Below are 23,157 nucleotides of genomic sequence, written 5' to 3'. Positions count from 1 at the left end.
AGGAAATTCGTGCCCTGCTGCCCACCCCCCCCCATCCCACTGCTTCAGTGGTCAACAGGGATGGTGTTGCTCATAGTGTAGTAATGACCAGGATTATTCTCCATGTGGCTCAAAGTCTGGAAAGAAAAATGACAATCCAAAGTTTTAGGTTAGGTATTTTAATCATAGTCTTGTATTTAAGATAGTGTTTTATTTAAAAAGTATTTTAAGTATTTCAAACGTACTCAATTACATTATTTGTACAATGTGGCTGATTGCACTGAGTTCAAGACACCTGTTCATTGCATCACTATTCCCTCACCCACTATTTGCTTCAAAACAATAAATCAGTTCAGGTCAAATTACAACAAACTGGGCTCCAAAACCTGTAGGTGCTGAACCACTAGAGATGGCAGCACATAGAAGGTTCAGTGCTGCAGTCACAGCTGGGGCAAGAAAGAGAAGTATCTTAGCCACTGTAAAAAAATTAGCTTTACTTTGAAACCACAGACTAGTTACAACCATGTTTTACATGCAATGAGAAGTGGTATGAAAAACATCCTATTTCATCAAGACACCTCTGGGAGAAGTGAACTGAAATCTCAGTCGAGTTGCCTGCTCACAGAAGAAATCACTATTACGCTTTTTTGGGGGAGAAAACCCAAATCCAAGAATTTTAAATTCAAAGTGAGATACTGTTGATTATTTGTCTGATTTTAAAAAAGCCTTCCATTTTACTTGTTTCTAGCAATTGACTGCACAATCAGAGGATTAGCTCTTTTCCAAGTAACTGAAATTAAGACCTGGTATAAACTCATAAATTGTCAATCTTAAATTTTGGAGTTTGAGGGGTCTGAGTTCTCCAGGAATGATTTGCAGTGGGTGTTGCAGGGAAAAAAGCTTTTATCAAGATGCCTTTGTTTTCTGGAAGATGGGAAAGAGTCATTTAATGCACATCCCTTCTCCAAAGGCAGGCCATCTTCTATATTAGATAGGTACCAAATACATTTGGTATAATTAACCACCGCCAACACCACCTTTTTTTTTTTTTTTTTAAAAAGAGATGTCCAGTACTCTGCCATCAACTCACCAGAAAAGGTAGTAGGGAAAAAAACCCCAAACAAAACCTGCAATGTTTATTATCTAAAGCTGTGTGTGACACTGCAGCACGTCAAAGTGAAACTCAGTCCACACAGATAATCCAATTACTTAAGCTTTTATGTGTTTGGTTAATTATAGAGTAGCTGAAGAGATTTGCTGTCTGCAATTAAAATCATCCTGATTACTTTGAATTAATTGTTGGGTTTTTTTCAGGCAACTAGTCATCTAGATTCATTTGTAATCACTACTTTAGAAGGCATAGTAACATACAGCTGAGAATGTACCAGCTCTAACAAGCTGGACAGGACTCGCCCAACTTGCCCTGCCAGCGTGTGTAGCTAGGTGAGGGAGTAAGAGCAAACCAGGCACACACAGACTGAGGATCTCATGTCACACCAGGTAACGGAGGAAGATGGACCCAGGGGTTTCTTACATTACCATCACCCATTTCACATGACAGCAAGCTTAACTCACCCAAGACAACAGGGCTGGGGGGAAGGGGAGGTCAATACGGAAGAAAAACTCATTGGCTATAACCATCTCTGTGTAAAGTAATTAAACATGCTCCAGGTGAGCAAATCTTCTGCACTCAAGAGTCATAATCTACCATAGTATTAACAGGACAGCACATCACTGCTAGCTTTCAGCATCTTTTATCCCACCTATTTACATTCGATGTATTTTTTCATGATCAACAAATTTGTTCAAGTTACTTAAGTTATCCCACCACTTAAAAAGAAAGGTCTCTGCAATTAGTTTAAACCACGGAGTAATCTTAACTTCATTCTTGGAAGCTTTGTCCAAGAGCTGTTTCAGTTCTTTCTGTGTCACGTAGCAGTAGCTTTGGATCTCATTAGGGTCGGGATTCAGCATTACGTCCTTCTGTACAAACAGGATATAGTCTATCTCATGTTCACCCCAGATCCCATCAGACTTGGCCTTGTAGTGAATCCGCGTCAGGTAGGAGATTTCTTCTGGAGTTACCTATAACCAGAACGCTTGTCAAAACCGGAGCCAAAGCAGAACAAGTGCATAACTAGGCATTACAGAATTAACAGCTATTAGGCTCTTCCTTAAAAAGTATTCTCCCCCTAAGTGCACAATTGCCATGTTCTTTGTGAAGAATTACTATGAATAAAAATATATATACTGCACTTTGATGACATGAATTGCACAGCATTCCTCTAGTCAGACTCACTTTGTAGTATTTTGGAGTAAGTATATATTTTTGGAGTATAATTGAGTGGATTTCTTCTATACAGTAATTTCAAATAATGTTTACCAGACTTTAATACACATTTACTGAAGCACTGATGAACACAAACACTTGCACCCACCTCTCACCTCCCAAGGAAAGCACCTGACTGCTACTTAAAGCCAATGTCAAAACTGGTACTGACAGACCCCACAGAACCCTGACCTACCAGGGATCTGCACAGGCTGCAGACCGGGTAATTAGTTCTGGGCACAACCCGAGCATTGTGTTTCCCCGTAGCACACTACTGCCACATCCTGTGGCACAAACATAATTAGTTACAAAACCTGGGAAGAGATTTTGGCCATGAGCACAATTCAGCTAGCTTCAACCTGCTCTCTGCATACTCCCAAACTGCCACCAGAAAGGAAGGTACCAGAAGTGAGCTGCGTGACTACTCTGGAAGAAACACCGAGTGCCCAGGCCACCCTACTTCCTGTAGGGAATTTGGGATTGCAGAGGGACTTGTACAGGGATGCTGGCAGCACACTCGCAGTGATGCTCTCCAAGAGCTCCTGTATCAGAGAATGCTGACAGAGCTCAGCCGTCAGCCTGGAGGAAGGATGGCACAGCCCCTTCCCCTAGCCAAGCGGGGCAGCCTGACCAGCTGGAAAACATGCAGGCACCCAAAATTAGACACGAAGCAATGCAATCCTTTACAGTGCGATCTCCTCTTTGGCTCCTATTTAGTTTGAGCAGTGGAATATTCTGAAATACCATTTACAGAGATAAGCTTTGAGACTCCAGGATATAGACAAAGTAGTCTCAAATTGACTAAGTTCCCTACATTTCCAAAGCCAAATTCATTTTCAGGTTTCAGGCTGACCCTATCTGCCAGATGCAGTTTGTAAATGGGCAAACACTGGCAAAAATTGCTTCTCCCTCCCTCCTTTACCTGCTCCATCGGAATTCCTAACTCTGCTTTTAGTCGTCTCTGTGCTGCTCTCCGAACACCAATGGCATTATTTTCTTCCAGTTCTAGTGGATGGCTTAGAGGATGACTGCAACAAGTGTTGGTAAAACAATCTGCAAGAAGTTTGTATCGGCACATTTTTGTAACGTATAAACCATTGGGGAAAACAAAACAACCCCCCAGAAAATCCCCAGAGATGTAGGACAGTCATTCAACACATCACAGTTTTGTTTCTCTTTTGCAGAGAAGAGTCAGAGAAGGAGGATATTTTCACCTCTTATTTTTCTTTACACATTTTGCACGAGGATTCGCCTCTACTAAGTACTCCTTTGCAGGTTAGTGTTTGATACACATGAAAGATGTGCATTCTCACACCCAAGACAGCATCAACTTAAAAGTTGATAAAGACCTTGTTTATCCTGCAAATGCTATTTGAAATTACTTTGGGGAGCTTATATGCAACAGAATATTGAAAATATTCCCAGACCTTCAAGACCAGCTGACAGCAGAAGTAAATAAGCAGTTTATGCTTGTGTTTAAAGGCCAGACCCACTATACTCTGTTCAAAGTATAGAAAACTGTTCTCAGTTACGTAGAATAACTGTGATTGGCCAACGTTTTATCTGTAGAAGTCTAGTTTGAAATCATCTAAGCCAGAGTCAGATTACCTACAAACTACACTCAAGCATTTTGATTAGTTAGTAGTCAAGGAAAAAATTAAAACCAATCTCTAAAGTAAAGATTCCTTTGGAAGGAAAAAAAGGTCTTCCTTCCTCAAGTTGAAGAGGATTAGAAACACCTGTATTTGTTTTCCTTCTGAAGTGCTGAAACAGACAGCTTTATGCTTCCTCCAACATGTCTCATGTAAGTTATTTTTCTTTCATTCCACTTCTTATTTTTATGCCTCTCCATTTGTGTTTGATAGTAATAGCTCAGGAGTCTTCAAACATCATGCTTTATATGGTTTGGCCACATAGTTTCATTTCTTCTATAGTTAAAAAAGCATTTGTTAAGAGATACGCAGATAAAAGCCTGCAGACCTCACCAGAGCACAATGCAACTGCTTCCACACAGTAGGGCTCTGCTATGCATCAGCTACATGTCTTTACCAGTGGAATGAGAACACCTTCCACAGCTACCAGAGCAATTTCTTCAGCTCCGCTAAGTATGTCTTGCAGCAGAGGAGGTAAACTCACACTCTGCACTTGCGTAAATAGGATCAAACATGTCAGGAAACAATCATTTCCTAGGAACACCTATAACAATAAGCTAGCGTTCTCATTACCTTAGTTCATCCACAAGATATGTACATCTTGAACTCTTTAAGAGTATTTAGAACCATCTCCTCTCCAAAGTAGTAAATTCTAAAACCTCGGAATGAGTTAACACTGCAAGATTAGACTGGCATATTTTTTAAGATACTGATTTAAGTAAAACATTTTGATAAATACATATTTCAGTACTAACCTGGAAATGTTATTTTTGCACTTGACCTCTGCTGCAGCAACAGTTTATTTTCTGTATTAAATAAGAAAACACTGAAAGCTCGGTGCAGTAAACCTAAAAATAAAAAAAAACAGAAAGCACTATTTAACAGAGGAGAAAAAGAACATAAATACAGTTTAAGAGCTTAGAATGGCTTCATTTTGGGATAATGAATCTAGAATTCATATATGTTAAAACCCAAGGATTTAATAAAAAACTCACAGTTATTATTTAGGTTTCCATGGCAGCTTATGCAAAACATCATGAAATGCTAAGAACAACAATGCAACAGAAGAGTTCTACTAAACTTGGTCAGCCCACCATTCTGAACACGCACCTTTGAGCAAGCTAAGGAGGGCTCAGCATCCATGAATTTACTATCAAAAGGAGATGGCTCAAAAATTCTGAAAAAACTGTATGGAATTTCAAGATGCTTCTAGAAAAGTACAATGCAAAATAGGCTCCCTTAAAAACAGTACAATTGCTGTTTTCTGCAGCTTTTGAGTTTGTTATTCCTCACTCTTCAGGAAGATGTTTCCCCCAAGTACAGAAAAGGAGGTCACAAACTACTATGAGATTCAAGAATCTGACCAACCTCAAATAAAACCCACAATCAGTTAGAATGACAACCAACAAAAGAGCCTTTCCTATTAGCAGTATATGAAGTAGAACTCTGTGTGTACTATTTAAAATTCAAAGTCTCTTCTACTTAAGAACTCAGCAAAGAAGCAAGTCACATTCTTTAGAAAAGGCTACACAGAATCAGGTAGCTACAATAGGAAAAGAATATTGTCATTAAAATGTGACTCAAAAATATTCATCAAGACGTACAGCTTATATCCCAAATCACAGATTTCTCTCCTTTGTTGCTGCCTCCAATTGTGTGTTCCTCCATACTGCAGTATTTTTTTAAATTAGGTATTATATGCTGGAGGAGTAGGAAGATGTGGGGAAGTACTTGGTCTGGCCTAAGATTAAGGCTTTCATTTAATCGTGACTATACTTCTGATAATATTCAGTCAACTTAATGGTTCAATTAGAAGGTAAGCAAGCTGTACCTTTATCAATGTTTTCATTCAAGTGACAGTTTTTCTTGGTATCTGCTCCAACCTTATTATCATTTTCATCGATAAGGATGCACATTTCTGCCAAGAGCTGCACCTGCTGCTCATCCAGGTGATCTGTGTTTACTTCAGGCATCCTGATGGTAGCAGAGGTTCTACTAAAAAAACAATGAAAAGTCATTCAGTTATAGTAACATCTATAAGATTGTGATCAGTGTGAGAAATAATCCAATGGCTAGGTTTTCCAGCACAGTGTAAATTGTGCACCAACTGTATTTTGGGGGGTTTACAAGCTTTTAGATTTCAGACGTTTCCTATCCATAACACAAATCACATATCAACATTTTGTAGGAGCTTGAAAGATTTTTTGTTTCTCTGAAGGCCCATGCAGCAGCTGCTGCAGGAGAGCCGCGCCAAACGTTAACATGTGGATCGGCTGGCAGAATGGGAACCCCAAACGTGACCCCCAACAACGCTCACCCTGCCTGCTCCCGCAGCCCGTGCATGCTCTGCACTAACGCTGGGTTACATTTACAACGCCAGACACCGTCTGCACCGGTATTTCTCCCTCTCCCCACCAGTAAGAACCAACAGGGCTTCCCTAATGGGGACACGCAGCCCAAGGCACTTCCCGAACAGCCACACCGTCACCGCGGCCCCGCTGCACGCTCCAGCCAGCCTCCCACGCCGCGGCCCCCTCGCCCGCCGGGCCCGCTCCCTCGGCGGCTGCCCCGTCGCCCCGCAGCCCCCTCCCCCGCCGGGCCCGCTCCCTCGCCCCGTCCCTTGGCAGCCCCTTCCCCGCCAGAGGCGGCCGTCGCCCCTCCGCTCCCCTCCCTCACCTCTCAGCCCAGGCCTGCCCCCTGCAGCGGCCGGCGGCGGACGCGAGCGGCTGGCGGCAGCGGCACCAACGCCCCTGAGGGACGGGGGCTCGGCGGCCGCCCGCGGTAACGGCGCGGCGCAGCACGCGCCACATGGCCCGTCACCCCGCCGCCGCCAATGGCAGCGCCCCCGAGCACCAACGTCACCGCATCGCCCGATCGCCCCACCGCGGCGCGGTTGCCCAGGAGGCGGGGCTAGCAATAACAGAGGGGAAAGGCGTCGGGCGCAGCCAACCGCAACACAGCTAAGTAGAGGCACTGACCAATACGGAGAGGGTCTAACGGCGGGCTAGCCAATGGGAAGGGGGACGCCGCATGACTCGCGGCCCCGCCCAGCGGGGCACGGCCATTTCCGGCAGGCTGGACAGCGGGGGGCGGGGCGGGGCGGGTGGTGGAGGGCTCGGGTCTCGTCACCAGCCGCCCCTGAGGCAGCGTCAGGGCCCGATGGCTGCGGGGGATGTGCCGGGTGCGCAGCCGCTCGGTGGAACCTGCGCCAAGGCTGACGGGCAGGTTCGCCAGGTTGGGGCGAGGGTGCGTGTTGATCAGTGTGGTACAGGCTGGGCCGGGCACAGCAGGAGAGCGGCCTGCAGGCCTTCGTCTGGGCAGCGAGCCTCTTGCTGTGACTCGCAAAGGTGAAATATGGTGGGTTTGGGGTTTTTTTGTTGGTTTTTTTGTTTGTTTTATAATAAGGAGGTTTGAGTATTTCTAACGTGAAGCACCACTTACTGGCTTTTCACCCACCCGTAAAAACCAAAGGACCGCACCAAAGCACCAGCTCCTACAAATGTTCTTGTGTTTGTGGCAAACCATTCCTGGACTGCCTTTCTGATCAGTTCTGGGAGCATTCTTTCAGGTAGATGCCATAACCACCAGACTGTAGAGTTGCAGGGCTTTACGGCAGCCTCTGTAGCGTGCAATCTTTGATGTTTTTCTTTGCTCCATAGTAGAATCCCTTGAATTCAAGAGGTTAAGTCTGTGCTGTACAGATGACAACCTGTGGCACTTGTTGAGGTGGGGCGTACTGGTCAGTTGTCTCCTTCACTGACAGCTAGTTTGTTGAAAACAGTTCCTGTATTACTCAAGCTCTGGAATTGCCTAACTCATTAAGTTCTTAAGGGACACAGAATGAAATGCCTGGCTTCTGGACAGGAATCAAGTGTAGGCGAGATGTCAAGATGAGCTGCTCAGATAGGGTAGTTCCAGATAGGCACAGACATCCAGCCTAAAGGCAGAGGAGCTTCAATACCAGCCTCTGTAGAAACTTCACCGTAGTTGAGTACCTTCTGAGCAAGACTTATTTTGCTGTTTTATTGCCTTTCCACAGATTTGGATTTATGTTTTGATTCCATAAAAGGCCTAGAAATGACATTTCATGTGTTGTCTTGTGAGGCATTATTCTTTCTGATTGCCTATCAACTCATGTTCCAGCATTTCAGTCTGGTTTGTTCTGATTTTTCCTATGAACAGGACAGATGGCCATTTAGAGATCCCAGTAGCAGAACAAAATGTTCAGACTAACAGTGCATATCTTAAAAGACGGGTTGATGAAGGGAGAGTAAGGGCAGAAGATGGTTTGAGTAGAAGCCACTTGAAACCAGCAGAGAGCATCAAAAATTAAAAAAAAAAAAAAAGTATGAGAATGTGCCAGATGCTGCATATCCCTTTAACTATAGAAAACACAACGTAAGAACATTAATGTTAATATTGTTATTCATTAATATACTACAAATGTAGTATTATCACAGGAACACTAATAATAATTAATAAGCGCTCTCAGAAAGGACTGAAATGTACACAGATTACTTTTTATCCTGAGTCGCTGTTAAGCATGAAAACACAGTAACGGGAAATTGAGCTTTGCGGAAATACTGAGGACATCCTTTACCATATTGATCACTTGCTAGTTTCATTGTTCCACGTGAAAAAAATCTTATCAAATTTTTCTTCTATTGTTCTCCTAATGTAACCAATTACAAACTACACAAATCTATCAAAAATGCTCTTAACTACTGAGATGGACATGCAAACCAGCATTTCATATTAAGACAACAGAGTTAACCAACCCTTCCTGAGAGAGAAGCTCTGTTGCAACAGAAACTTCTGCCCTAAAAGAGAGAGATAGTGTCTGTACATGGGTGGGGCACAGCTGATTGGTGACATACACCAATGAGCAGGTCTACACAGTGATGTTCAGGCTGCAGGGTGGAGGGATACCAGAAAAATGTCCCTATAGATAATGGAGAAAAGAGACTTTTTCTCCTAGTGGTAACTGTTGAGAACTTCTATATCAGCACTTTAAAACCTGATGCTCAGAAACAACTATAGTTCCCGTCTTGAGCAGAGAAACAAAGCATTTCACCTGGAGCAATGTTGGTGAGCACCACGTCTGACAAGTCCTAGTGGATAATGAGAGGTAAAAAGCAGCCAAAAAGGATGAGAGAGACAAAGTAAACCCTTTTCACAAAACAGACAAGGGAGAGACCTCCCAAGCCTTTAACTAGAGACACTTTCAGTATTAGGTGTTTTATGTCACCTGTATCATCTTTCCTTGTGTGCCCTTCCAGACTTGCCCTGTACCTTCAAAGAAGCAATTTGTGTTGAAAATAAAACATCCTCATTTTTGTAATGGTATGCATTTCACTGAAACCTCAGAACTTTACTCCTCCCCACATAAACAGAAACATGCCTGAAGTGACATACACATGCCCTTGAGACTTCATTTAATTTATGCATCTCCTGAAGTCTGCTGACTTTCCAAACGCTCTGCTAACAAGGGAAAAGCAGTTTCTTGGCACCACTGAGAAGCTTCTCATTTCCCTTGAAAATCCAACTAGCTGCAAATCACTGACAGAATTTTGCTATCTACTAAGATAAAGGGAAATGCAACCCCCACCAAACTGGAGGAAAACATCTTAATTCTCCAGCAAGTTAAACAAGTACACAGTAAACCACAGGATGAAGCAAATGCTGAACAAACTTGGGATTTGACCCCAGCCTAGAACGCATAGACTCTTGAGACATGCCTCTCCTCTGTTTTCAGCTTTGCCAAGGAAAATTAAGGGTTTCTTTGCACCCTTCAAATCCAGCCTGCCTCTTTTTAAGCTTCCTGTTCACTGGCTCTAATGTTTAAGACTTCCAGTTCACCCTTCTCAGCAATAGAGCTATCCGTGTTCCTGGTCTCCTTGAAGAATCCTTCTCAGAAGTCTGCTCCTGCCCTGGAGTCATAGCTCTTCAGAAAACATTTATCTAAGTGATCCACTTATGTACAGAGCAAACAACAGCCCAGGTTTTATCTGAATTGGGAGGTAAATACTTCCCAGTCCTAACTAATCTGCTGTTGTTCACTTGACCCTTCTCTCTTAAAAGGCCTATTTCAGGAAAGTGGGTTTGCTTCAGCTTGCTTCAAAGACAGATGGCTTTGTAGTAAAAAATGTAATACATGTATGCTAAATATATATAAGTAGGATCTTGTATTTGCATTCAGTTTTGCTATCTCAAGCATAATGGAAAGAATGCTATGATGGATGGCTTCCAAATGTTTTTGTACAGCATAAGGTGATGATTAATGATATAGGAAACAACTCTTTTAGGAAGGAGTTATTAGGAGGTTTCCTGTATGAAGGAAGAAATAACCCTTGAGCCCTTTTCTCCTTTAGATCTGTTTGTCTTTTTTCTTTCTTTCTCTGGACAGGATGCTCTGCCTTTTCCTGCTACTTTTACAGGTTTGGAAAATCTTAATTTAGGAGATTCAACTATTATTCTGTTGCTGGTTTCCTAAGCCTTGTATCTTGTCCTCTCGAGTCCAGCCAGCCAAATGTGCAGAAGTAGGTCTGGAAGGTGATGTCCAGGTTAACCTAACTTTTGCCAGTCTGTTTACTGCAATATGTATTAAAAAAGCTTCTTAGCTGTTGATAGTCACAGAATGGTTTGGGTTGGAAGGGACAGTAAAGATCACCTAGTTCCACCGCCCCCGCCATGAGCAGGGACACCTTCCACTAGACCAGGTTGCTCAAAGCCCCGTCCAGCCTGGCCTTGAGCACTGCCAGGGACGGGGCACCCACAGCTTCTCTGGGCAACCTCTGCCAGTGCCTTGCCACCCTCCAAGTGAAGAATTTCTTCCTTGTATCTAATCTAAACCTACCCTCTTTCAGTTTAAAGCCACCCTCACCCCCCACCCCTTGTCCTATTGCTACTTGTCCTTGTAAAACGCCCTTCTCCAGCTTTCTTGCAGGCCCCTTTAGGTACTGGAAGGTCTCCCCGGAGCCTTCTCTCTTCCCCAGGCTGAACAACCCCAACTCTCTCAGCCTGTCCTCACATGGGAGAGGTGCTTCAGCCCTCTGGTCATCTTTGTGGCCCTGCCCTGGACTCACTCCAACAGGTCTATGTTCTTACGTTTGAGGCCCCAGAGCTGAATGCAGTACTCCAGGTCGAGTCTCACGAGAGCAGATGCTAACTAGTACTGCTAGTTAGATATGATACCAACTTGTACTGCACTGTTTCCCTAGGCTCCTGTATTGCTATCTGTGTCTCATTTTAAAACAAGTAGTTTGTGAAAAAGCAGGTGCAGTCTTTTGTTCTTATATTACACAGTGGCTGCTACTGTTGTAGTGCCATGACAAAACCAAACTGGTAACAGGGCTAGAGTGACAATGGGCTGCTTCCTGTTCTTTTCTCATTAGAAAGCAACTGCGGCCATGCAAGGCCTGTTAATTTTCAGGTCAGAGCCACCCTGTATCATCGAAAAAGTTGTGTAAGCCCCTGTCTTTACTTATTACAGTATTTTTCATTTCTTCAGGAATAAAATGGTCACGTCTGTTTTTCCCCCTGCTGCTAAAGAGTGAACTTCTCCAGAGGATAAGTTGCCACCTGTTTTCCCAGGCAAATCTCAAATGCAGATCATTGTGCCCTCGCTGGACATTTTTTTTTCTTCATACTTATAGTTAAAGCTGTTATGGTACAGTAGAATTATATTTGGATGAAGTAATTTTGGTAGGAATAATGAGGCTTTAAAAAATGTTTGGTTGGGAACTGAATAGCTGAGGACTTGAGTTGTGACTTGGCTAAGATGGCTGAGATAACTGCAACTGCACCAACTATAAAGAGAATTTAAAGCATCAAACCGTTGCATTTGGTCAGGTTCTGTTCAGGCTTCCTGCTAGACAACTCTGTTCCAGCTCTCGTCCATCTTTTGCCTGTTCTGTCTTCCCCCATTTCCTCTCCTTAAAGCCATTTAGCCATTCATTTTGCTTCCTTTTCTCTTTTTGGTGGCTTTGAAGAAGGGAATAGGTTAAAATTATGGGAAGTTCTCAACCAGTTAGGGCGTTTATCTTGTAGAATGACCTCCAGCGATGGAAAACCTACAGCGATGCTAGTAAATAGGTAAAACACACCATTTTTGTCAGTGTTAATACAGCTGCAGTTAAGACATGACTGCACAGGATGAGGTAAAAAGGAAAAAGAAGACGAAAGAGCAGCAGGCATAATTGTAGCTAGGAAGCACATGAAAAGAAAATGTAATATTTTCAGCCCTCACTGAGGCACATGTTCTTCTGGCCTTTCCACAGATCTCTTCTAAGGCAGCCAGATAATCTGCAGGAAGAGAGAAAATAATTAGGCAAAGGCCTCTTTTGACTTTCACAGTCTGCTACAATGAATGGGAGTTTTAGGTGAACGTTTCTTCTAAGTGTTAATCAGCAAAGGAATTAATCACATTTCAATTATGTGTTGTAAGCTTCAAAGCGAACAGCCTACTTGCAAATGTAGTGGTTAGCTTTGATTCACTGCTTCTCTCCTATCATCTGCAGATGCAGTCAGCAAGTCTGGGCTCAGTATTTTCCAGCCATTCTGTATTAGAAAATAAGGAATTCCAGCGTGTTTCAGGGGAGTTCCATCTCCCTTGCCAGTCCACAGCCATCCACTCGGGCATCAGTTTGGCTGCAATGCAATTCAGATGTTTGAATATCGGCGTTAAATCAAGCCCTAGGTGTTGATGTTGGTGCAACCTGGGGGACGCCGGGTGGCCAGCTAAGCACTGAGGCGTGGGGCTGTGGGCGCGGGGCCGTTTGCCCCGTCCCTCGCAGCATACCCGGGCCTGCGGCCGGGGGGATTCGCGTGCCGGTCCCCTGTTCGCGACCGCACCACAGGCTAAAGGCCGCACACGCCCGGCAGCGGCACGGCGCCGGCCCCCCTGCCACCGCCCCACCGGGGCTCACGCCGCCACGCCAAGCGAGCCGTCCGGCGGCGGCCCGTACCCGGGTGCCGCTGGCATTTCCGGGCCTCCGGGCCGAAAGCACCCGCGGCTGCGGCCACCGGGCGGGAGAGGGGCCTGGAGCGGCCGCCCACAGCCCGGCCCGTCGCCATAGCGGCGAGCGGGGGCCGCGCGCCGCTTCCGCCCGCCGCCGGATGTGGCCGCCAGGGCTCCTCACCCGCCGGGCGCGCGGCTGCCGGAGCGCGGCGCTGGGCTCCTCGCTGCCGCCGTTGGCCCTCCTGCCCTTCTTCTCCTCCTCTTCCTCCTCCTCCTCCCCGTCCCCCTTACCCTCCCGCGCCGCCTGCGGCCCTGCCCCTTCCCGCCCGCCGCCCCGGCTGTGGCTGACAGGTGAGTGCGGGCGGCCGCCGTGCCCCCCTTCGGCGCGCCCCTCAGCGGGGCGCAGACCCTCCGCCATCTTCCCGCCCGGCGCGTCCCCCCGCTGCGGGTGGCGGCGGCTCCCTGAAGGGGTGCGGGTGCGGGCGCGGCGCGGCCCGGCCCGGTGCGGGGGGAGCCGCGGGGGCGGGGCAGGGCCGGGCCGGGGGTCTCGGGGGCAGCGCGGCGGCGGGGGCAGCGGGCGCGACCTGCGCGGTGCCGCCGCTCGCCAGGCCCGTGGCGGAACGCGGGGCTCCGGCCTCGGCGCCCCCTCCCAACCCGTCCCATTCCCGTCTGTTTCCGCGTGAAATGACTTGCACGTTCTTTCTAGAAAACCGAAATAACCGCAAACGAGCCCTTCTTCCTCTTCTCTTAGGTGTAGGTTGTTTTGGGTTTTTTCATCTTTTTTTCCCTCCCTAACACTTCCACCCCGAGGCCGTGGGGATGGTTCCAGGTGTGCAGCTAGTGGAACCCAGGGTGCCTGCTGAGGAGGCTCTGCTCGCCAGCTTTGTTGGTGTGCTGCTGCATGTCCTGAGGACAAGCCAGGTGTCGTACCTCATTAGTGTACAGGTTAAGTCCAGATCCTCTGATATCTGTACAAATGGAGTAAACATGAAATGCCCAGATTCCCTGTCTAGGGGGGCACGAGTATGTGAGGAGGGGAGGTGCTGTCTGTGGACAGCAGGGTGGATCTGGCCTTCTGCAGCGGGAGGATGACTTGGAACCATCTGAGATGGGTAAAAGTTACGTCTGTAAGGGAGCCATTTCTCTCTGCAGTATTTCTCTTCCTGAGCTAAAGACAGTGAAGACAAACTTGAGGGAAGAATTAATATGCTTAGTGTATTCAGAGGTTGAGTAGATATTAGGTTCCAGTTATAGAAGAAAATTAAATAAAAAGACTGTGCTTATGCAAAGACAAGGAAAACTTGTCAAGTTAAGCCTTGAACTGTTCAAGAACATACTGGTGTTTGCAAAAAAAAAAAAAAAAGAGAAACTTCTACATGTGTTTTTTATCCCTCTTGTTACATCTTCCAGCTTGTCCAAGTTTGTTTTGTTATAGAGGTTTAAAGTATGCTTCCTATAACAATAATTCATGGAAGGTTTACGTAAAGAACTGGTGGAACAGCTTCTTTGAAATGATTCAGTGTCATTGAGTACACCTTGAAATTATACAAACGTCTATTGTTCAGGCACCCATTTTGCAACATCACAGTAGTATCATTATCCTGAAGCAAATTTTGGAAACTGTTTTCCGAACAAGCCTGCTGTTGGCGTTTCTGATGTGATGTTTTTGAAAGTGAGCTGGTAACGTCAAGAATACTCAAGTATGTTTTCTAATGAGTAGTTTACATTAGATAAAATCTTGTGTGTGCGTGTGTCAGCCCTAACGTGTCTTGTAATAACTTTAAGGTGTAGCTTTGTGTGTTATGGACTGGGGCAGTTATTTTAAGAAAAGTTGCCTGCACCAAACATCAGAATTTAAGGCAGAGGCCACTGTAATGTTTGGTTTCTTTTTTTTTTTTTTTTTTTGCCTGTTTATGTGTACATTTGTCCCTAAACTAGTTTATCATGCTAAATCTAAGGGTAACTCTTTCTAAGATGAGACTCTCTAATGTAGATATGCCCTTCCACCATCTTTCGTTTAAATTTAGGACTTGTTTAAAGGATGCAGTCTTGTATGGACTGAAGTGCTTGAGAATGTTGGTACAGTCATGGGAGAAATATTGTGAGTGTGGTGATAGTGTCTTGAAAGAAGAGCTTGCTTCTACAAAACTGCAAGCCAGGACTAGTATGCATCAAGTAAGGAGAAGTTAAGTTATATGTTTGAGATGAGATTGGAATGTTTTTTTGTCATGGAATTTTTAAGTCTTGGAGCTAAGACTAGTAGCTTGTTTTGTGGGTTGAAGGCCAGGGTGAGGGCCTTGTTTTGGAGGCCACTGCTTCAAACCCCTGTGGTGGAGAGTTTGTTAGTACTGAGGAATGGATGAGAATTGCGATGGTGTTCTTACAAGCCAGAGTGGTTTGTTATTTCCTTGAGTAATACCTACTGACTGTTTTGAGACTGTCTTAGTGTCTCAGGATGATAGGACTAGGTACTTGCAGTGCTGTTACATGTGCTATTGGAAAGTTTGGTAAGTTCTCTGTGGTAGGCCATATGAGGAAAAGCTTCAAGAATGTGCTGTACAAAGTTTATTTATTGGTGTGTCGGAAAAGCTTGCTAAATGTATTATAGTTACTGTCAAAGTTGCTTGCTTTTGTTGGTGTTTGAAGCAGTAGAAGATGCTAATTTATTAGCAAATAATACATTCCCAAATGAAGGGCAATGATATTAGAGGTCACTCTGCTTACATAAAAGCATAATTGCAATTTGTCTGGTACTTCATAATAAGTACCTACATATTGTTGGTTTAGACTAGCACAATAAGATTCTGGCCTCTGAATATGGTGCGGTGTTTCCTTAAACAAATACCTGATTAAACTGCCTTTGCTCTTAAACTTCTTTTGGATTCTTCACCCTCAGGTTTTCTATTTGCATACATACCTGCACATGCATCTAGACTACTTCTAGGCTATTACAGATTTGCTCATACAGGAATGGGAGCTAAAATGTCCGTGAAACAGCTAAGGAAATAGAGTAGCCTTCAAACATATTTTAGCATTTAACCAGCAGTAATCTAGCAGGACCTGATTCTGTCTTTTGAATTCCTCAGTAAAGTCAGCTAACCAATACCTGTTGATAAAACAAAGTACGATATATACTCATAGGTAATTAACTAGTGTTAAATGTAAGGTTATATTGTACCCTGTACCATTTAAACTGGTTGAAACTGTGAGCACACTCAGTGAGTGTAGGTAGCACAGATCTCGAAGGAGTTGTATGCTTTCAGGACATCAGCAAGTTCACTTAACAGGTCTCGGTCTCGTGATTATTAGTGGACCCAGGCAGGTTTTTTCTATATTATAAATTAAAAAAAACAAACCCCTATCCAAGTTTGATATTTATTATTGTTTAATGTTAGTCAAAATGAGTCTGTCTGGTTGAGAGTACAATTTCTTGCTTTAGTAGAGACTGTTTGGCAGGCTAAGTCTGCACTGCATTTTGGTGTGATTGCAGCATTTGCTGTCATGGTTGAATTAGCAAGATAAAAGCTTGCTAGCAGCAAAACTGGGCTGGCTTACACTTGGATGTTGATGCTAGAAGCTTGGTCAGAGTAGGTACTTAGTAATGCGTTAAAGCTTTTATTGTCGATTTCCAGATGTATAACATACTTCAAATTCATTGGTACAGTTTTTTACTATGCTTTCTGTTGAAGGGAGGTTGCGACCTTTTCAGTGGTGGATGCTTTCCCCTTTTACATTTCGAGGAACATCCAGTTTTGTTTGAAGTATGCTGCACTAAATTTAGAAGAAGAATTAATGTTGTAGTGCTTGAGTGAGATTTCATAAGGTTTGAGCACACTTGACAGTGGTTCTAGCATCCTCTGTCATGATCTGGGATGGTTTTGTTTCCTAAATATTTATCTTTAGCAAAACAACTACTCTTACAAAGAAGTCTGTTTAGCCTGGTCTTTCTCAGGTGTGCTGTATGCTTGGAGCTTGCATTGAATTAATGGAATTTGAATGTACAGCATCTTTGAAACAAATTGTTCACTGAAGACCTCAAAATGGAAGTTTTGCTCTTTTAAATCCAGTTTCTTTGCATATTAATAAAGATTGTAGAGGCGAACATTGGTACTTAAATTCCCTTAACTCATGAGTAATGCTGTCAAATTGAGTTATGTGTAAGTAAGAAGGTAATAACTGTAATCATTCTCTTCTTTTTTTGCCTTTCCCTCTCTGCCTTGTGGAAAAATCCCCAACCTAAACCAAAAGATCAAAACCCCAAACCCCCTCACCCATGTTAATTGGCATCTTTGTATCTTAAGGTTTTAATGTTGCACAGAATAATTACTATTGTAAAAAGTGTTAGTTTCTTACATAGTATACACTGAAATTTTGTTCTAAACTGTTTGAAAATGAGAGACCTGAGACTAAGACATTTAAGAGCAAATACAGTAAAAAAAATTCTGTGTTCTTTGATTATTTATTTTTTTTTTTTGTAATACAATCCTTTAAATAGTAAGTATTACTATTGTGAAACTCTAAACAAAATGGAGCAGGGAAATCTTGGATAAGATGTTGCTGAAACTTCCTGATGCTTTTCCCTTTACAGACTTCTGTGTTGTCTTGTATGAACAAAAAAGGAAATGCAATACTGTAGCCGTTCTGTCTGTGCCTGACACTTCTTAAAACAGATTTTCTTCCTGGCTTCAGCAGCATGCATACTCCAGGAATTCTTTCCTTTCAGCAGTCTGCTTGTTCTGTGTTCAAGAGTAGAAGTAGTAGGCAAGTAGAATTAGTTGATAGCTGCAGTGAATTTTTAAGTCTAGTAAGACCAGTGTGTGCACTTCTGTTTAGTGCCATTTCTTTGTTGTAGCTAAATAAAACAGCACTTGGTTACACATCTGCTCTTTACTGTTACTCTGATGAAATATTTCCTGTGACTGAATTCATGGTAACACCTGTCACAGAAAGGTAGGTGGCAGAACTTTAATTTAACACACTCTAAAATATGCTGCGAGTTTAATTAAAGTACTTGAAATACTGAAGTATCTTTGCATTTAGAAAGTTGTAATCACCTGTGGTCTAGATGTTTTCTAGGACATCTTTTTCTCCCCTACTTATGCTGATTGAATTTGTCAGAAATTCATTTGGTACCATTCTCCTGAGGCTTTGATGGATCGCTGTGTGAAGAACACTATGCAAAAGCAGCATTTTCCAAAACGGTTGAGCAGAATAGCTCAAGATGTTTCATAAGCTGACTTTTTGGTACTGCAGTACTTGTGAATTGCCCCCCTTAATAAATATTGTTTAGTGATACAACATTTCCCCCCATTTTTTGTGGGTTTTTTTTGCTTGTTTGTTTTTTGTCGGAAAGTACTTTTGTTTAGCTTTTTTTTTTTACTCTTGATTGCTGATTTTTAGCTTTTGTGAATTCAGCTTCATTTGGTTCAGGGAACAAGAGTTCTGTACTTTGTAATTTTTCATCTTGTAGTATTACTAAGTAGAAGGAAAGTGAATTTATCTTTTCAGAACCCATTTGTAGCACTCAAAAGTTATGATTAGGTACATCTGACTAACAGTATATAATGGGTCATTTTGAAGTCTTTTTTTCTTACTTTGACTGGGATTTGGTGCTTAGCCTTGACTTGTTTTGATGTTTTCCCTCACCCCCCTTCCCTGTTGTCTGGTGTGTTTTAACTACAAAATTTTCAAAACTGTGAAAGACTTTGACTGGTTTGTATACTACTGAATGTTTCACTAATCAATATTTAATATGGTTTTCATAGGATATGTAACATGACACTGATATTCTGGACAGGTAATTTTCATTGTTTGAAAACCTTACATAATAAGGGGAATCAGGTAACTGCTAGAAATGAGCACCTTATTTATTTATTTTTTTAGCATCATATTGCCAAGGATCTGTTTTGTGAAATCTACGCTTGAAAAATCTACAGCTTCTTACTGTTGCAATTAGCATCAAAATAAATCTGAAATTGTCAAAGTGAAGTTAATATTTAAAGGGACACTGTCACTTTTAAAACCTGAATTTACATCCTGGTTCTAAAAACTTTTAGTTATTGCTCCCTTACTGGAAAGTTTGTCAGGCTATTTGGTGGAATTCAGAACAATATTAAAGGCAGTGAAGCTCATCCCCTTTGGCTTCTCCTTCCTATCCTCTGTGTGCACATGACTGCTTGTGGCCTCTTTGGTTTCAGCTTTGCTATGGCTGTGTGCGCCCTCTTGCAGAGCCTGGGGACGAGCGTGCATGCTTGCTCTCTCCAGTACAGTGCATGAGTGATGTGGTCATGCTGGTGCATGAGGAGAACGCAGTCACGGTCAGTGACACTGGCTGCAGATGAAGTGCTGCTACCAAATAAATACAGTAACGGAGGTCCTTCTTACCTCATCTTTTCTGTTTGCTTATGAGCTGTGACGGTAGAAACTTTTATGTAGTCGATGTGAGAATTTCAGTATGTAAACATGTAATCTCACCCATTTGACTGTGTCCCTTTAAATTCTATATGCTAGAATGTATAGCTCCCAAATCTGTACGTACTGGTACTGAGTGGTGCGGTTGATTCCCTTGAGGGAAGGGATACCATCCAGAGGGACCTTGACAGGCTTGAGGAGTAGGCCCCCGCGAACCTCATGAAGTTCAACAAGGCCAAGTGCAAGGTCCTGCGCCTTGGATGGGGTGATCCCCAGTGTCAGCACAGACTAGAGGATAGATGGGTTGAGAGCATTTGTGCAGAGGAAGACTTGGAGATACTGGTGGATGAAACATCTGACATGATGCAGCAATGTGTGCTTGCAGCCCACAAAGCTGAGAATGTGCAGTACAAGAAAGGCAGTGTGAGAAAGATATGGACCTTTTGGAGCGACTCCGGAAAAGGGCCACAAAAACGATCAGAGGGCTCGAACACCTCTGCTATGAAGAGGGACTGAGAGAGTTGGGGTTGTTTAGCCTGGAAGAGTTGTCTCTGGAGAAGACCCTGTTGTGGCCTTTCAATAATTAAAGGGGGCTTTTAAGAAAGAGGGAGAGAGACTTTTTACGAGGGCCTGTAGTGACAGAACAAGGGATAATGGTTTGAAACTAAAAGAGGGTAGATTTAGATTAGATATAAGGAAGAAATTTTTATGATGTGGGTGGTGAAACACTGGAACAGGTTGCCTGAAGAGGCTGTAGATGCCTCATCCTTGGAAACAACATTCAAGGTCAGGTTGGACAGGGCTCTGAGCAACTTGATCTAGTTGAAGATGACTCTACTTATTGCAAAGGAGTTGGACTAGATGACCTTTAAATGTCCCTTCCAACTGAAATCATTACATGATTTTATGAAGCCATCCAGAAAAGGGTATTTCTTGGTAAAGTCCTCTAAGATGAAGTAGTTTGGCACCAGAGGGCAAATGGAAGTTAACGTAGTTAAAACAATGCCTGCTAAGGCATAAACCATATTAACATATTTGTGTACAGCTCAGGAGCCGTATCTGGCAGGAATAAGAAATTAAGATTATTTTCTTTTCCCACAGAGCTTAATTGAAATGGTGTTAAGTGGTTTATGTCATGATATGTAACTGTGTATGTATAGCTGTCTATGTGTGTGCACACAGTTTGGTGCTTTGGGCCTTAAAAATTAATCCTGAATACTGCAGAAATAGTAAACTGAGCCATTGAAAGAGTGGCTCTCAAGGGAGGTAGGAAGGAGGGTGGAAGAGAAGAGAATATATATGTGTTTGGGATATGATCATGTTTTGAAAAGAAACAGAAATGTGGTGAGCACTGAAAACCTGTTCCTAATTCTTGACCATATGTCCAAGAATAGGAAGATACTTAGTGAAGCCCAGAAAACTGGCAATAATTTGTTTATGGGATGGGCTTTTTTTAATTTCATCCTGCCTTTCTGTGGTAGAGGAATCTAGCCACAGTGAAAAAAGATATCCAGTCAAAGAAGAAACTGCCCAATGGTAGTTAATTTAGTTCTTTAATTTGTGAATATAGCTAATTAGTTACTCCTGATTAATCACACATAAAAAGCTCTGCTGGGATTAGGTGCAGGGGAGGACTGTGCTGAGTCCAGAGGAAATGAACAAAATCATTTCAGTGCAGTAAAAGATACAGGTGCAACCTGAATTTTATTTTAGATTCACTATGGAATTGGTGTCAGGTTACTGGAAATCATCTGTTCCAAAAGCTAATTAAAATACCAATTTTTTTAATGAGAAAATTTGAGGATAGATGGGCATCAAATCCCTAACTAAATCTGTCTCATTTTGATATAAATTTATGTATCTGTGCATATTTTCATGACATAAAAACCAAAGCAAATTTAAAGTTGTTATTATTTATGGCACATACTGTGTTTTTAGCAAGGTATGCTTTCTTTGGTTTCCTTGGCTTTATGATATGTTCAAAAGCTGAAAATACCATGACAAAACCACTGAACTGGTTAATGCCTAGTCTTGTTAATAGTGATGGTGCTCATTCCTAGCTTGAGATCTAGTGTGCCGGTGGATCTTAAATTGGAAATGGCCCTGGGTTTGCTGTAAATTTTCTGTGATCAACTTACTTAAAAGGAAGCTCAGTTGCCTTGTTAGCTTTGCCAACTCTGCTCTCCTATTTCTCTGCAGACTATTGCAGCTATTTTAAGTTGTAATTGTTTCAGAAATCATTTATGCTGGAGAATGAATTTTTATTTTGTTCTCAATGTTCATGATAGGTTTGATTACTCAAAAACTTTCAAAAACATTTGAAATGTTTAACAACTGGTACCCCATGAAAATAAAATAAAATCTGTTGAATATCTGGTTTAAAAAAAATCCAGTAATTAAATGTTTTTTAAAAATAAGATTTTGACAGTAAAGTACATATTCTCCACATCTATGCAAGAAATCAAACATAATTTGATTTTTCTTAAACAGGGGAAAGCAGTATATCATGCATGGTAATATTAATTGGTGATACTGTCAGGTGCTCTTAGGGATATTAAAGATGCTTATTTGGCTTTAACAAGCTGACAAAAATTAACAGCAACAGCCTGGTAAGTCAGGTGCACTTTTACTGTTCTTGTAAGTTCATAGGCACTTTTACTACCAAGAAAGTGAAACTGTGAGCTGCCAAAAATTGTGGAAAGTAATTTTCAGAACTTCTGTCATTAAAATTAATTTCTGCTTATGTGTCGACAAGCACATCCATTAAATTTTGTATACTAACACTTAATCTTGCATACTACATTTTTAACCTGACAGTGTCCCTAAATTATCATGTCTGTTTGCTTTCATTTTCCAGCTGGGTTTTAATTTTGCATGCATTTTGGTGGAATATAGTATGCGTAATAGTTGTTTCCTGGAAGCATTTGGGGCTGTCTCTGCTAGCGCTCTCCAGAATGGGCAAGGTAGTGGAAGTTGTTTTCTTTTTGTGGAGGTTTGTTAGCTAATGAATAAGTAATGCAGAAGTGATTCCACTTTATTTACATACATGCATACATGTTTTTGAACTTAATGTTGTTTGAAGAATAGCTGTAAGTAATAGGGAACCCTTCCTTTTAATGACAACCCAAACAACACCAAAATTTAGTAGAATTAAATACTTCTATTTTGAGAAAAAAATGTTAAACTCTGATTAGTTTGCAAAGCAATTTGTAAATGTAATGCTTGTCCTTAGTTTATCATAGGAGCCTCCGTGAAGCTGTTTTTTTGAAGTAATGCCAATAGAAAGTGGAAGTTGTGCATCTGCTCGCCAAGCAAAGCAGAAGCGTAAATCACACAGTCTTTCAATCCGAAGAACCAACAGTTCCGAGCAAGAACGGGCAGGACTGCAGAGAGACATGTTGGAAGGACAGGTACGATCATACACTGCTGCTCAGGGAACTTCTGTAACTTTTTAATGAGTGTTTTCTATGTGAAGAAATGAAATAAACCTTAAGTAATTAAATACGCCCAGTAAAGCTTCAGGGCCAGCAGACTGTCTTGCTTGTAAGTGCTGTCTTCGGAGACTGCCGTGGATGTTAACAGTGTTTCAGATTGTATTCAGTCAGGCCTGTGGAGCTTTATGTTGGCTTTTGTGTGTTCATACATGAATGATAAAATCATGAAGAAATACAAAGAAACAGCCTGTTTATTTTGCTGTAGGCCCCCCCTGCCCCCCTTCCTTTAAAGCTGAAGATTGATTTTTGATAGTTCCTAAGTTTGAATTTGGAATAGTAGTAACCCAGGAATATGAATATACCAAAATACTTGTTATTATGACTCTGATAGGG

General features: G+C 42.6%; 2 protein-coding genes and 1 long non-coding RNA gene across 5 annotated transcripts in view; 1 reads left to right on the top strand and 2 right to left on the bottom strand.

Moving 5' to 3' along the window:
- Positions 1 to 142: 142 nt before the first annotated feature.
- On the bottom strand, positions 143 to 6,848 carry LOC101910858 (isopentenyl-diphosphate Delta-isomerase 1). Of its 2 annotated transcripts, none has more exons than XM_055805403.1 (5): positions 6,637 to 6,848; positions 5,792 to 5,952; positions 4,716 to 4,808; positions 3,231 to 3,361; positions 143 to 2,064 (listed from the first exon to the last, which is right to left on the bottom strand). In XM_055805403.1, exons 1-5 carry the CDS (start codon positions 6,768 to 6,770, stop codon positions 1,747 to 1,749), a joined length of 837 nt encoding a protein of 278 aa, XP_055661378.1. In that variant the 5' UTR covers positions 6,771 to 6,848; the 3' UTR covers positions 143 to 1,746. The 2 variants fall into 2 exon arrangements, with proteins under 2 accessions (XP_055661378.1, XP_055661377.1); XM_055805402.1 differs by having other exon boundaries at positions 5,792 to 5,955; positions 6,637 to 6,847.
- Positions 6,849 to 9,306: 2,458 nt separating this feature from the next.
- LOC114011196 (uncharacterized) lies at positions 9,307 to 12,943 on the bottom strand. Its single transcript, XR_003553037.2, has 2 exons — positions 12,427 to 12,943; positions 9,307 to 12,264 (listed from the first exon to the last, which is right to left on the bottom strand). It is a non-coding gene; the product is annotated as an uncharacterized LOC114011196 (long non-coding RNA).
- Positions 12,944 to 13,105: 162 nt separating this feature from the next.
- WDR37 (WD repeat domain 37) overlaps positions 13,106 to 23,157 on the top strand; it is a 48,207-nt gene continuing 38,155 nt past the window's right edge. The window contains exons 1-3 of one of the 2 annotated variants that reach the window (XM_055804728.1): positions 13,106 to 13,270; positions 18,685 to 18,716; positions 22,563 to 22,740. In XM_055804728.1, the coding sequence (XP_055660703.1) occupies positions 22,603 to 22,740 (138 nt within the window). In that variant the 5' untranslated portion in view covers positions 13,106 to 13,270; positions 18,685 to 18,716; positions 22,563 to 22,602. The remainder of the gene's footprint in view (positions 13,271 to 18,684; positions 18,717 to 22,562; positions 22,741 to 23,157) is intronic. The other variant, XM_055804727.1, reaches the window with a different exon arrangement.

The sequence above is a fragment of the Falco peregrinus genome, chromosome 5 (genome assembly GCF_023634155.1).
Source record: "Falco peregrinus isolate bFalPer1 chromosome 5, bFalPer1.pri, whole genome shotgun sequence".
Classification (NCBI taxonomy): Eukaryota; Metazoa; Chordata; class Aves; order Falconiformes; family Falconidae; genus Falco; species Falco peregrinus.
This window is presented reverse-complemented; position numbering and strand designations above follow the sequence as displayed.